The 14,020-nt window shown below is 51.2% G+C and overlaps 1 protein-coding gene across 2 annotated transcripts in view; it reads left to right on the top strand.

The window, feature by feature from the left end:
- Window positions 1–13,780, top strand: part of PCSK6 (proprotein convertase subtilisin/kexin type 6) — a 269,265-nt gene extending 255,485 nt beyond the window's left edge. Inside the window, exons 17-19 of one of the 2 annotated variants that reach the window (XM_049906076.1) lie at window positions 5,434–5,563; window positions 10,140–10,252; window positions 12,149–13,780. In XM_049906076.1, coding sequence (XP_049762033.1) covers window positions 5,434–5,563; window positions 10,140–10,252; window positions 12,149–12,246 — 341 coding nt within the window. In that variant the 3' untranslated portion in view covers window positions 12,247–13,780. The remainder of the gene's footprint in view (window positions 1–5,433; window positions 5,564–10,139; window positions 10,253–12,148) is intronic. The other variant, XM_049906075.1, reaches the window with a different exon arrangement.
- The last annotated feature ends 240 nt before the right edge of the window (window positions 13,781–14,020 follow it).

The following is a 14,020-nucleotide window of genomic DNA, read 5'->3' as shown; positions in this document are numbered from 1 at the left end:
CTGTGTACACCAGGACACTGAGGCTCAGAGGGCTGCATGTCCCCTCACCCTGTAGAGTGCTCCCTGCTCCCGCTCGGTGACCACTGCTGCCCAGCCCTGTGGGAGCCTGGATGTGGGGAGGGTCAGGGTGAGGTGCACATGCCTGATGGTACCTCAGGGTGGGGTGGGGTAGGGGGGTGGTAGCCATCCCCACTCTAGTCTGACAGTGCCACAGCACGATCCAGGTCCCTGGCATGTCCTGGCATGGAGACGTAACCCCTTGGGGGTCTCCCATCTGCCCTGGGTTACTGTGGCAGCCATGTGGGAGGGGGAGATGCCTGGCTGGACTCATCTGCCCCCAGGAGGGAGTGAGGGGACCCGCCAGCGGTGGGCCACACGCACACAGGCAACGCACATGGCAAGCCTCAGAGCGGTGCCCCCAGGCACCTGTGAGGGTCTGCACTACCCTATGAGTATCCCCATGCCCGAGGGGGCTTTAGGGAATTAATTAGCATTAATAATAATTATGGTAATTATTATATTGTAATAATTAGCATTGATGGCAAATAACCATGATAAGTCAAGAGGGAGATTATGGAAGAGAGGAAAACATTTTACATTTTAGTACCTTTGTGTCTTTTTCTTGCTTTTTGAGCAAGGAGTTGCGCACTTTTATTTCATCCTGGGCCTGCAGATCCTGCGGAGCAGGTCCTGTGTGAGAGTCGTCCACTCTGCTGCTCGTGCTGCCTTGGCAGATACATTCACAGCATCCAGAGCCTGTACGGACGTGTGACTTCATGGAATCCCTAAGGGACTTCGACCAAATTACAAAATTTGTAGTTTTTATTAGTTGTGAAAATAGTGTGTTTAAAAAATTTGTGTTTAATCAAGTTCTTAAGTTTCACAAATTGAGCACCAGACAAAGAACAAACAAGAATGAGGGTCCTTGCCCACCACAGGAGCCCTTGGGGCATTGGCGTTCCCCTCTGGGGAAAGACCATAAGGGTGAGAGGGTTTTAGCAGGTAAGGCAGGAAGGGGAGTGAGAGTCCAGCCAATAGGCTCACAGCCTTGAGTGAGGCCCAGCTGAATGCCCTTGACCTCAGCTTTGGCCTCCAGAGTTCCCTGGAGATAAATGAGGGGTGGGGAGGGAGTGGCCAAAGTACAAGAGGAAAGGTTGCTGCATGAAGAGAGCAGCTTTCGAGCTAGGAGGACAGAACGGCCTACCCTCGTCCCTGAGGGCAGCTCCCCAGCCAGCCACAGGGAGGCCCCACAAGTGGAGACTAGAGCCAGCGGGCAGCTGTCCAGACCCCCTCCAGGAGGGCAGTCTGCGTGACGACGCCCACCCTTGGGGCTCCTGACCAGCCCGTCCTCGCCCCACCACAGCCTCTCACTCACAGTCCTGTGGCCTTCTGGGCATCACTTTTCCTGACAATCCAATGAGGTGTTTAGCTGGATGAGCTCAACATTCCCTGCGAGGGCTTAAAGCTATGGTCCTAAGTTATGTAACTAGCTACCAGAGCAGAGAGCCTGCAGCTGGTAACTGTCCTGGGACCCACAGGGCTGCAGAACGTCTGCAAAGAGCCTACCCTTGACACAGCAGGGAGGTCCATCTTAGTCAGAAGTTACTTCAGGAAGAGGACCAAATCTCATTGTATTAGCTCTCAGGCCTCAGTCTAAGACTGCAATCAAATCAAAGAGGAAAAAGGTTTACCCAGGCACCGTGGTTATCATACAGCGTCTGAGATGACTTCTTACCCATGTTCCAACCTCTGCTGTCAGCCAGCAGCTGCCCTGCTGCTCCTTATATCCTCACCAGGTGTTCTTTGGGGACATTTGTCAGACTGGATGCCCAGCATGGACTTGTACAAAGGGATGAATGGATGGGGAGATGAATGGAGAGATGGTTGCTGGATGGATGGGGAGATGGATGGCAAGGGAGATGGACACGTGAACCGATGGACAGTGTGGTTTCTATATTCTAATACAATGTCTGACCGAGAGTAATTCATCTTCCTCTGATGCTTGGCTTAGCTACACGTTTTCCTTCGTAACTTTTTTCTTTTTAATGTTATTTACTTTGTTGTCATTGAGAACATACACAGCAAAACATACACCAATTCAACAGTTTCTACATGTACCATTTAGTGACATTGATTACATTCTTCAAGTTGTGCAACAATTCTCACCATCCTTTTCTAAGTGGTTCTTCCCCCATTACATAAACTCACTGCCCGCTGTTTCCCATCTAATCTTTCAAGTTGCTGTTGTCAATTTGATCCCAAATAGGTAGTTCTTAAAAGAGCATAATGCTCAAGGCAGACCTTTTTTTACTGTTGTCGTTAGGTGCCGTCCAGTCACGACTCATAGCAACCCTGTGTACAGCAGAAGGAAATACTGCCCGGTCCTGCACCAACCTCATGATCATTGCTATGCTTGAGCCCATTGTTGCAGCCACTGTGTCAATCCGTCTCATTGAGGGTCCTCTTTTTCACCGACCCTCTACTTTACCAAGCATGATGTCCTTCTCCAGGGACTGATCCCTCCTGATAACACGTCCAAAGTATGTGAGGTAAAATCTCCCCATCCTCGCTTCTAAGGAACATTTTAGCTGCACTCCTTCCAAAAGAGATTTGTTCATTGTTTTGGCACTCCACTGTATATTCAATATTCTTCGTCAACACCGTAATTCAAAGGCATCAATTATTCTTCTGTCCTCCTTATTCATTGCCCAGCTTTCACATACATTTGAGGCGACTGAAAACACCGTGGCTCGGATCAGGCGCACCTTAGTCCTTAAAGTGGCATCTTTGCTTTTCAACACTTTAAAGAGGTCTTTTGCAGATTTGCCCAATGCAATGCATCATTTGATTTCTTGGCTGCTGCTTCCATGGGCATGGATTGTGGGTTCAAGTAAAATGAAATCCTTGACAACTTCAATCTTGTCTCCATTTATCATGATGTTGCTTATTGGTCCAGCTGTGAGGAGTTTTGTTTTCTTTATGTTGAGGTGTAATCCATACTGAAGGCTGTGGTCTTTGATCTTCATCAGTAAGTGCTTCAAGTCCTCTTCACTTTCAGCAAGCAAGGTTGTGTCATCTGCATAACGCAGGTTGTTAATGAGTCTTCCTCCAATCCTGATGCCCCGTTCTTCTTCATATAGTCCAGCTTCTTGGATTATTTGCTCAGCATACAGATTGATTATGTATGGTCAAAGGATAGAACCCTGACACACACCTTTCCTGACTTTAAACCACTGCAGTATCCCCTTCTGTTCAAATGACTCCCTTTTGATCTATGTACGGGTTCCTCATGAGCACAATTAAGTGTTATGGAATTCCCATTCTTCACAATATTATCCATAATTTGTTATGATCCACACAGTCGAATGTGTGGATAGTCAATAAAACACAGATAAACATCTTTCTGGTATTCTCTGCTTTCAGCCAGGATCCAGCTGACATCAGCAATGATATTCCTGGTTCCACGTCCTCGTCTGAATCTGACTTGAATTTCTGGCGTTCCCCTGCCTATGTACTGTTGTAACTGCTTTTGAATGATTTTTAGCAACATTTTACTTGCATGTGATATTAGTGATTTTGTTTGATAATTTCTGCATTCGATTGGATCACTTTTCTTGGGAATAGGCATAAATATGGATCTCTTCCAGTCAGTTGTCCAGGTAGCTGTCTTCCGAATTCCTTGGCATAGACGAGTGAGCACCTCCAGCTCTGCATCCATTTGTTGAACATCTCAGTTGGTATTCCGTTAATTCTTGGAGCCTTGTTTTTCGCCGATGTCTTCAATGCAGCTTGGACTTCTTCCTTCAGTACCATCGGTTCTTGGTCATATGCTGCCTCCTGAAATGATTAAACATTGACCAATTCTTTTTGGTACAGTGATTCTGTGTATTCCTTCCATCTTCTTTTGGTGCTTCCTTCGTCTTTCAGTATCTTCCCCATAGAATTCATCACTATTGCAACTCAGGCCTTTAAATTTTTCTTCAGTTCTTTCAGCTTGAAAAATGCCAAGAGCGTTCTTCCCTTTTGGTTTTCTAACTCCAGATCTTTGCACATATCATTGTAATACTTTACTTTGTCTTCTCAAGCCACCCTTTGAAATTTTCTGATCAGCTCTTTTACTTCATCATTTCCATTTGCTTTTGCTACTCGATGTTCAAGCGCAAGTTTCAGAGTCTCTTCTGACATCCATTTTGGTCTTTTCTTCCTCTCCTGTCTTTTTAATGACCCCTTGCTTTCTTCATGTATGATGTCCTTGATGTCATTCCGCAGCTAGTCTGGTTTTCGGTCATAGCGTTCATTGCATCAGATCTATTCTTGAAATGGTGAGATATTCTGAAGGTCCTGCTTTGGCTCTCTTGGACTTGTTCTAATTTTCTTCAGCTTCAACTTGAACTTGCATATTAACAATTGATGGTGTGTTCCACAGGCAACCCCTGGCTTTGTTCTGACTAATGATCTTGAGCTTTTACATAGATGTCGTTGATTTGATTCCTGTGTATTCCATCCAGTGAGGTCCACGTGTATAGTCGCCATTTATGTTGTTGAAAAGATGTTTTCAATGAAGAACTTGTTGATCTTGCAAAATTCTATCGTGTGATCTCTGGCATCATTTCTGTCACAAAGGCCTATTTTCCAACTACCAATCCTCCTTCTTTGTTTCCAACTTCCCCATTCCAATCACCAGTAATTATCAATGCATCATGATTGCATGTTTGATCAACTTCAGACTGCAGAAGTTGGTAAAAATCTTCAATTTCTTCCTCTTTGGCCTTAGTGCTTGGTGCATAAATTTGAGTAATAGTTGTATTAACTGTCTTCCTTTTAGGTTTATGGATATTATGCTATCACTGACAGCGTTGTACTTCAGGATAGATCTTGAAATGTTCTTTTTGATGATGAATGCAATGTGCCTGAAATATTAGCATTTCAACATGTAATCAGCATAAAAGAGCCATGAGTTGTATCACATCCTGTGTTGGAATATTCTAAGTCTCTGAAATCTGGTGTGTGCATGTAATTCACGGCACATCCATGTTTCAAGTGCCCAACATCCATGTGTGCTAGCCAGTGGCTCTGGTACTGGATGGTATAGCTCTAAAAGAAGCAGGGCCTGTGCCTGTTGGGAAAGGAAATGTTTGGAACCAACGTGGTCCAGGCAGTGTGGAGATGCATTGCAGTGGTCTCATGCCTCTGAGGGTACAGCTCCTCCCATCTCTCCATCTGTGAAATGGGAACAGTGATACCCACCTCCCAGGAGCCACGTGAGGATGGGGCTGGTACAAGCTCTTGGTGGCCACTTGGGAAACACTAGCAAAGGTGCTGGCTGTGGGCACCTGGACAGTGCTCTCGAACTCATCAGGCACTGCAGTAGGTCTGAGACCTGGTGACGGGTGGGGCAGTCCTTGACATCCACTTCTTTTCCTGTCCCCGCAGGGCCCAGCAGAGAAGAATGCATTCACTGTGCAAAACCCTTCCACTTCCACGACTGGAAGTGCGTGCCAACCTGCGGTGAGGGGTTCTACCCAGAGCAGATGCCAGGCCTGCCCCACAAAGTGTGTCGAAGGTACAGCTCCTTTTAAATCGTCCCCTGGCTCAGCCGAGGTAACAGGGCAGGGCAGTTGTAGTGTCCGGCCAAGGAGCAGCATCTCCCTTGGGCAGGGGTGAAGTAGGGAGGACAGGAGCCCACCTACAGAGAATGGCATCACCTGCAGTTAATGATTTGGCCAAGGTCACACGTGAGTTTGTGACTTTCATTCCTTTGTTCATTTAGTGAGCATTGTTGAGTGTCTATTCTGTACTGGGTACTGGAGCTGGGGCAGGAAGAAGAATAGCAAAGGGTTGCCTCTGTATGCTTGCCTCCCAGGGCTAGCTGGACTGGAGGGCCCACCTGTGCCACCCTAGGGATGTATTCACTTTGTTGGTAATTAGGAAGCCATGCTTTTGATGGTTTTTTAATTTTTTTAATTAGATATTTTAGAGAAAAGAATGAGGTCCTGACAATGTCCTCATTCCGCAGCCATTTCCTATCCAGCAGGTGAGCATACATTTAACCCTGTCTTGCTCCTGTTTCTTTTATCCACGTGCCAACACAGCCCGCCATGCTTGTTGGGTGGCTTTGGGCTGGGCAGTGTTCCCTTTTGTTGCTGGACTTGGCAGTTAAGGAAGAAACCATATGCTTTGGTCCTCTCTTGTCTTGCTGAATGTGGCCTTCTAGGTTCCAGAAACAACTGCAGGACAGCTGTCTTGTTCAGGATGAGGGCAACAGAGAGGAGTGTGAAGGTGATGATAGTGATGATGGGGATGGGCTATGAGGGAGGGGAGGGAGAGAACCTTCCATCTGAAATAGACTCAAAACAAGGAAGCCCTCTGAGGCTCATGTGAGAGAGGGGTGAAGAGAGCAGGCCCATCTTCCAGCTCACGACTGGGGACTTAATAGCACTGGTAGATCTCGCTCCCACGACAGGGTCCGCCTCCTGAGGCTGTATTTGGAGAACTGCTCTGGGTTGTAACTTATTCCCTTAAAACAAAAAAACAACCCTACAGTGAGCCAACAAGAGGCTATCAAGTCCTTGCTCTCTTGTGACTTAAAAAAAGAGGGGTCCAGGAGAGAGGGTCAAGTAACTGTGAAAGGGCAGCCCCTCTTTGATTGAGTTTAAGATCAGAAACTTGCTTCCTTCGCCTAGCCCTGCCAAGTCTTGCTCAGAGCCATCTGCACCGTTCTCGGAAGCAAACCTTTCGTTTCACCCAGCCAGATGGTTCGAGGGTAATTACCCAAGTACAGTCACCCAGAGAGAACTTGGTTAAACAGGGATCATCACATTCATTGTCAAGTGCCTGGATCCCAGAGGATGCTGGATATCCCAGCAAGCATGGCAACCAGATGCCCCGGGGGCAGCAGGAGGCAAGGGGCGGACCTCCCTGTCAAGGCCCCTTAGGGCATGCCTGGTCCTCACTTCCATCTTGAGGAGGTATCCAGCCTTAGAGTGGAGTTCATTGCTGGGCTGACGTGTCATGTGTCAGAGAGAATACCCCAGAGGAAGACCCTGCACAGAGCCACAGAGGAGATGAACTGCAGCTTTTCAGAAAGTGTCCATCCTTGCAAGCGTCCCCTTCTCTCGGACGACCCATCAGTGTAAATTCCTGCCAAAGGAAACAGGCTTGAGCTGCCTGATTCTGTCTGCAGGGCTATCCCAGCCTGGCGGCAGCAGCTTTCAAAAAACATAGCCTCCCCGACCCAGCAGTGCTGGTTTGCACTGTGCTGTTCCTGCTCACGGGCCCAGGTAGCTCCCTGGGAATAAGGGGCAGATGAGGCGGGGCGGGGTGGCTTGGGAGGTAGGGAGGTGTCTTGGTTATCTAGTGCTGCCATGACAGAAATACAGGTGGATGGTTTTAACAAACAAATTTATTCTCTCACAGTCTAGTAGGCTACAAGTCCAAATTCAGGGCATCAGCTTCAGGGGAAGGCTTTCTCTGTCAGTTCTGGAGGAAGGTCCTTGTCATCAATCTTCCCCTGGTCAAGGAGTTTTTCAGGGACCCTGGATCCAAAAGATGCGCTCTGCCCCTGGCGCTGCTTTCTTGGTAGTATGAGGTCTCAATATCTCTCTGCTCGCTTCTCTCTTTTATATCTCGAAAGAGACTGGCTTAAGACACAATCCAACCTTGTAGATTGAGTCCTGCCTCATTAACATAACTGTTGCTAAACCCACCTCATTAACATCATAGAGGTAGGATTTACAACACATGGGAAAATCACATCAGATGACAAAATGGTGGACAATCACACAATACTGGGAACCATGGCCTACACACTTTAATCCATGACAGGAGGGGAGGGCACCAGAATGCTACAGTGTGTTCCTGTGGTGTTCAGGTCTAAGCTGAGGAAAATCCATGGTAAGTGTCTCAAAAGAGGCACTGGACCCCTGCCCCCGACTTAGTGAGAGACCCAGCAAGAGAGAGCGAGGCCCTCTTTGGAGGACAGCCACTCTGTGGGGTAGTTGCCCTCCCCGTAGCCCTCCCTGCACCCGCCTCAACTGGGTCCAGGATGGCAGGCGCTCCGAGGCCACTTTACGCTATGGCCCAGGAAGTGTGATGTAGAGCTCCTGGGGCAAGATGGCCTGTGTCCTTGGATTCAGGTGCCTGACTCTTACCTGGAACAGCCCAACAGAAAGAGGTGCAGAGAGGGGCACAGTGGACGTGCCTGTCCTCCCAGGATTTGGCAGGATAGAATCGCCATGGTGTTTTGGGGGTGAAGTTGGTGCTACAGATAATAACTGAACACTGGCCCCTGCCCTAGAGAACCACGTGCAAGGAAGCTCCAACAGAAAGCTGAGAGCGTCTACCACAGAAACGGGAGCTGCAGGAGAGCCAGGGCCCACTGGGCAGCATCAGCCTCCCAGGGAGCAGCAGGGGCTGGATTCCTCCCCTGAGCCTCACACAGGAGCCCAGCCTTCCAACACCTTGTCCTGGGCCTGTGACACCCCAAGCAGGGAGCCCAGCTGAGCCTGCCTGACTTCCACCTGCAGAACTGGGATCTACAGTGCGTGCTGTTTGAAGCCACCACGTGTGTGGTGATGTGTTATGTGGCAGGAGGAAGTGAATGCCTTGTAGTCCTGCCGGGGCAGGCAAGGAGGTCCCATAGGGCCTGGTGAAGGTAGAGGTTGGAGAAACAGTAAGCTGGGTCTGCCAATACTCCACCAAAGCCCAGTCAGCACACTGGCTGTGGCTGAAGCAACCCTCAGCTACAAGTTTAAATGGCCTGGTCTTGCTCATGGACGTGGTCTGGAAGAGATGCCAGCAGCATTCCTAGGGAATTGTCCCCTCTGCTGTGGCCTCAGAGGCCTGTGGCTGGGTCCCCAAGGCTACAGGGGGAGGTTCTGGGAGCCCAGGCACAAGGGGTTTCAAAAGTGAATGAGAAACAAGGTCCTGTACAGAGCCTGCGGCAAGTCCTCAGGGTGGGCGGGAAGGGCCAGTCCTCGTTGCAGGAGGGAGAGGCCAAGGGACTCCTAGATGTTGGTTTGCACATCCTGCAGCTGAGGGTGGAGGCTCAGTGGTGGAATCTGCCTCCATCAGGGCTGCTTTGGAACAAGTCTGATGAAGAGCCTTGTCATTGGTGTCCAGTCACTGCAGGCCTCACCTCCAAGAAGATGGCATCTGTCTGCAGCCAAGAACTGTGAACACAGGCAGGGCCCTCCTGCCCTGCATGCCACCCTGCATCCCCTCCGATGCTGCCTCTGGGGCCTGTCCAGCCCTGAACTGGGAGTGGTGGGCCACAGTGCTAGACTCAGAGAATGTGCCCAGCATGTCACACTTGGGCCCAAAGTGGGGAACATGCGAGTTCAAGCCCTGTGGCCAGGTCAGCAAACCTTTCCTGCAAAGGGCCAGAGAGTAAATATTTGAGGCTCTTGGGCTGTATAGTCACTGTCACAGCTCCTCAGCTCTGCCATTGTAGCACATGTGCTGTAGACAGTGCGTCAATGATGAGTGTGGCTGTGCTCCAATAAAACTTTATTTACAAAATCAGGTGGTGGGCCAGGTGTGGCCCAACGGCCAGAGTGTGCCAGTCCTTCCCTTAGGTCACGTTTACTCTGCATCAGAAACAGCCCCATGGCCCTCTCTGGGCTAGGCTTGGCCATGACCATTGAGGGTGGGGGGAGAGGGAGGTTGGGAGGATACTTGCCCCTGGGTGAGGCAGGCATGGCCTGAAAGGAAGCCCAGTCTGCTGGTGGCAGCAGTCTCAAGGACAGCTCAGGATGAGGTTCATCAGGCACCTGGAGTGGAGTCTGGCCAGCCCCAAGTCTACAACCATCGAAGGGGGCAGCTGCCAGAGGAAGCCTGTGCTGATGCTGCTCTGGGTTCTATGGGTCTGGTGGTGTCAGTGCCCAGGAGGGGTGGAGATGAGCCATGGGAAGTCTCGGAGGCCTGAGCTTATTCCTCCCTCCCGGGCAAGCTGGAGCCTCAGTCTAACTTCTGCTAAATGGCCATGACTGTGTGAGGTCAGACAGGAGGAGGCCCCTGGGGCACAGTTGCCACCTCTCTGCAGAGGACCTGGGCTGGGATAGGGTGTGTGGGAGGGGAGCAGAGCTCTGGCCGTGGGTGGGCCTGCTCCCCAAACTGCAGCAGCCTTTGCCTTCCCTCAGGTGCGACGAGAACTGCCTGAGCTGTGAGGGCTCCAGCAGGAACTGCAGCAAGTGTAAGCCGGGCTTCACGCAGCTGGGGACGTCATGCATCACCAACCACACGTGCAGCAACGGTGAGCACAGCCGGGCAGGGCTGCCCCCAGACAGCGGGTCACAGAGCAGCAGCCCACCGAGCAGGCATGCTGGCCGGTAGCTTGGCTTCTCTAGTCAGTTTGGACCATGACTGCCCTCTCCCATCTCTGCCTTTAGGCCTCTCACATTGATCTGAGGCATCCCAGCGAACAGCCCAGCTACTGCTGGTTGTTTTGTCGGTTGACTTAAAAATTATTTTCTTCTTGTACCATTCCCACTCTCATGCCATGGATCATAGGAGATGCCTCACTCAGAGGTCAAAGCCAGGAGACCCGGAGGGTGTCCACCTCAGGACTAAGAGGAGAGAGCCCCACAGTGAGGCCTGTGCTCAGGCAGAGAGCCCCTGTGAGCTGGCAGGCCAGCCAGAGGGTAGGCTCAACAGCAGGAACCCCACCAGGCACACAGAACTATCCACAGGGAGGATCCACACCTGGGCTGGGACCAGAGGCCGGCTCTTGTGCTGTGGGAGGGCCCAGGTCTCCAGGTGGGCTGAGGGACAAGGATGGATAAGTTTAAAACAGAAACCCAGAAGAGGACCAAAGGCGCTGCCCAACGTGGGGATTCCAGGCAAGAGGCAGGCTCAGTAGGAACCTTTGGCCGGTGCTTGATGGGAGCCATTGTAGGACATGCTGTGGCAGGAAGGAGGGTACAGTGGCTAGGTGTGCTGCAGGGAGGGGCAGCTCTGGGCACCATGTCCAGGCAGGAAGGAGGGCAGGGAGCAGCACTGGCCCCGTCTGCAGACCTGGGGCCAGCAGCAGGAGCCCCAGGGCTGCCTCACAAACCACAGCAAGTGGCTCCATGCTGTGCTCTTTGGTGATTTTGCTGGTTCACCTAATTGTATCCCTTCCAAGGCCAGAAAGCTCCCTCTTTAGGAGGTCACCTGCTTGGGTCACACATCCAGTCCAAGAGCAAGGTTGTCACAGGAGGGTCTCCCAGGGTCCGTGAACGGCCAGGTGTCCTCATATCCAGTGGCCATCCTCCATCCGTGCTTCTCCCGCCCCAACATCTCCACGTCACCTTTTCCATCACCACGTCTCGTCCATCTTCCTGGACAACTCTCTCCACTCCACCACCACCTCTCCCCATGGGAGGTGCTCCCAGACCACGGCAGCAGCCACACTCTAGACCCCTCTGCCTTGCACCCCCACCACCACCACCACACAGTCGCCCAAAAGACACGTCCATTCAGTGCACCCAGGACCCTCTGCCCGGTCTCCTCAGACCCCTCCCACCTCGAGAGGCCCTTCTAGTCCACCATGTGAGGCCCTCTTGTCCCTCACATTCAGTGCAAGCCCCTCACACCTAGCTGCCACCTGGGCTGGCGGCAGCTAAGCCCCGTCATAGGAGGGGACTGTGAAGGCTGCCAGGCTGCCTGGCAGTCCCACCTCGCCTTGTGTCCCCCACACCTGTTTCCCCCACACCTGTATCCCCCCACCTGTGTCCCCCGCACCTGTTTTCCACACATCTGTGTCCCCACACCTGTGTCTCCCACACCTGTGTCCCCCACACTTGTATCGCCCTGTGTCCCTCATACCTGCGTCCCCCCACACCACGCCCAGAAGCCCAGCAGCTCCCAGCAAATGTGGAACGAATGCAACAATCTTAAACAGGCCTCAAAGTCTGACTGTTGTTGTTGTCATCGAATCAGTTTCAACTCCTGGTGACGCCATGTATGCAGAGTAGAACTAATCCGTAGGGTTTTCAAGGCTGTGCCCTTTCAGAAGGAGATCGCCAGTCTTATCTTCCAAGGCACCTCCGGGTGGGTTTGAACTGTCAATCTCTAGGCAAGTAGTCAAGTTCTTAACAGTTTTTGCCATCCAGGAACTCCATAAAGTCTGACTAATCCCTCCTTTTTCTTTCCCGGCCGGGGGCACCAGCTGATGAGACATTCTGTGAGATGGTGAAGTCCAACCGGCTCTGTGAGCGGAAGCTCTTCATTCAGTTCTGCTGCCGGACGTGCCTCCTGGCTGGCTAGAGGGCACCAGCCCCTCTCGCCTGCCCACCCTCACCAGACCTGCAGACAGAGCCTGTGCCTAGAAAACGGGGCAGGAACCGTGCATTTGACAGCTTTATCTCACTGGACCAGGGCCCGCAGCAGCTCTGTCCTCCCAGAGCCAGGAGGATGGTGGCCTTTCAAGGAGGCATTCTTAACATGGTGATACTCTTTCAAACTCTGCTTGCTGGCTACAGTCTTCTGGCAAACTCAAAATGAATGAACAAAATGAATTCTGGAACCCACAGCTCCAGCTTCAAAGCGGCATCTGGGACCATACGTTTACTGAATCTCCAAGACCAAAGCAGAAAGGAGAGACATTTGGCATCCCTGTCACTTTCCCAAGCCTCTGTGCAGTGCCGTAGTCATCCTCCCCAGGGCCACATGCAGGGCCCAAGCGTCCACCTGATGGTGATAAAGTGCGGGCCCCTCACCTGCTCCTCCGCCTGCCACAGAGCCGTCTGCCAGGCGGCTTGGCCGGACTGTAAATAAAACAGATTTGGGGGCATAAAATGTATGACCACTGGGGATGGAGTGTCTGTTCCTACATAGTCAGCCACTTCTGAAACGGCAGCAGTGGCTTAGAAAGTCACATCCGGAGCCCAGATGGGAAGGTGCTTCCTTTCTGTGCAGCTCTCTCCTTGGGATCCCAGCTCCCCGCGTTGCCACATCACCGTGTTCCTTCTGTGTCTCTGGGAGTCTCGTGGCCTTGACCCACCACGTGTCCTGATGCTGAGCCTTCTTGGGGGGCCCAAAGGAGGCACTCCAGCGGCCAGCCCAAGGGGCCCTGCAGGACCGCGCAGTTCCTCCGGGCTTAACAAAGAGCAAACTAGCCTGTGACCTGTTAATCACGCCCCATCTTATGGAATAGCTATTAAAATATGCTCGGCCTCTGCTTTGTGGGAGACTTGTTCTCATGGCAGATGTTTCTGTGTCCATCAAGAGCCTGCGCAACACAGATGGGTTTATTTCTGCCAAACCTGTGTAGACATTTTGTACACTACATGTTCTGATTTTTACTGATGTTAATTATTTTGACAAATATTTCATATATTTTCATTGAAATGCACAGATCTGCTTGATGAGTTCCCTTTACTACGGGAATAACATTTGCCTTAAATTTTCTTAATCTCGTTTCCCTCCATCTCATCCTACCCCCTCTTGACTGTGATGCACTCGCCTCGTGGCCTGTGAGCCGTAGAGAACCGAACTGCTGTTCATGGAATCAACAGCTCCGAAAAAGAAAGCAACCGAGCCAATGCAGTGTTAACACTAAGTTAATAAAGGCGTTAGCATCCCATGCCAGGGGAGCCTGCGTTTCTTTCCAAGGTGCAAAAATTAAGCGTGGGTGCTGACCACTGCATGAAACGGAGTGTTTTATTTGTGGTTTCAGGCTCTGTTTGATGTCATTACTCAGAAGGTCTTCTTTGAACTTTAGCGAATGTTGATGTAATGAAGTTATGGGGGAAATCCCAGACTTGCAACCCCAGGATATCCTAGACAAAGAAACTTTCATCAGGCCACAAAAGCATGGGTGGGGGGGCTACATCAGCCCCAGATATAGGGAAACCTTCCCACGGTTAGCAGTCCCTGGGTGGTGCAAGTGGTTAACGGCCCCAACCCAGGTTACATACTGCATGGACTTTGCCTCATGGCTCCTCTGGGAAGGCAGAACCTTATATTTGCTAGAACCCTTTGGCTGCACATAAAGGAAGTGCACCAACTGGAATGGACTTTAGAGGGAAAAAAAAGTGGG

The sequence above is a fragment of the Elephas maximus genome, chromosome 13 (genome assembly GCF_024166365.1).
Source record: "Elephas maximus indicus isolate mEleMax1 chromosome 13, mEleMax1 primary haplotype, whole genome shotgun sequence".
NCBI classification, from domain to species: domain Eukaryota; kingdom Metazoa; phylum Chordata; class Mammalia; order Proboscidea; family Elephantidae; genus Elephas; species Elephas maximus.
This window is presented reverse-complemented; position numbering and strand designations above follow the sequence as displayed.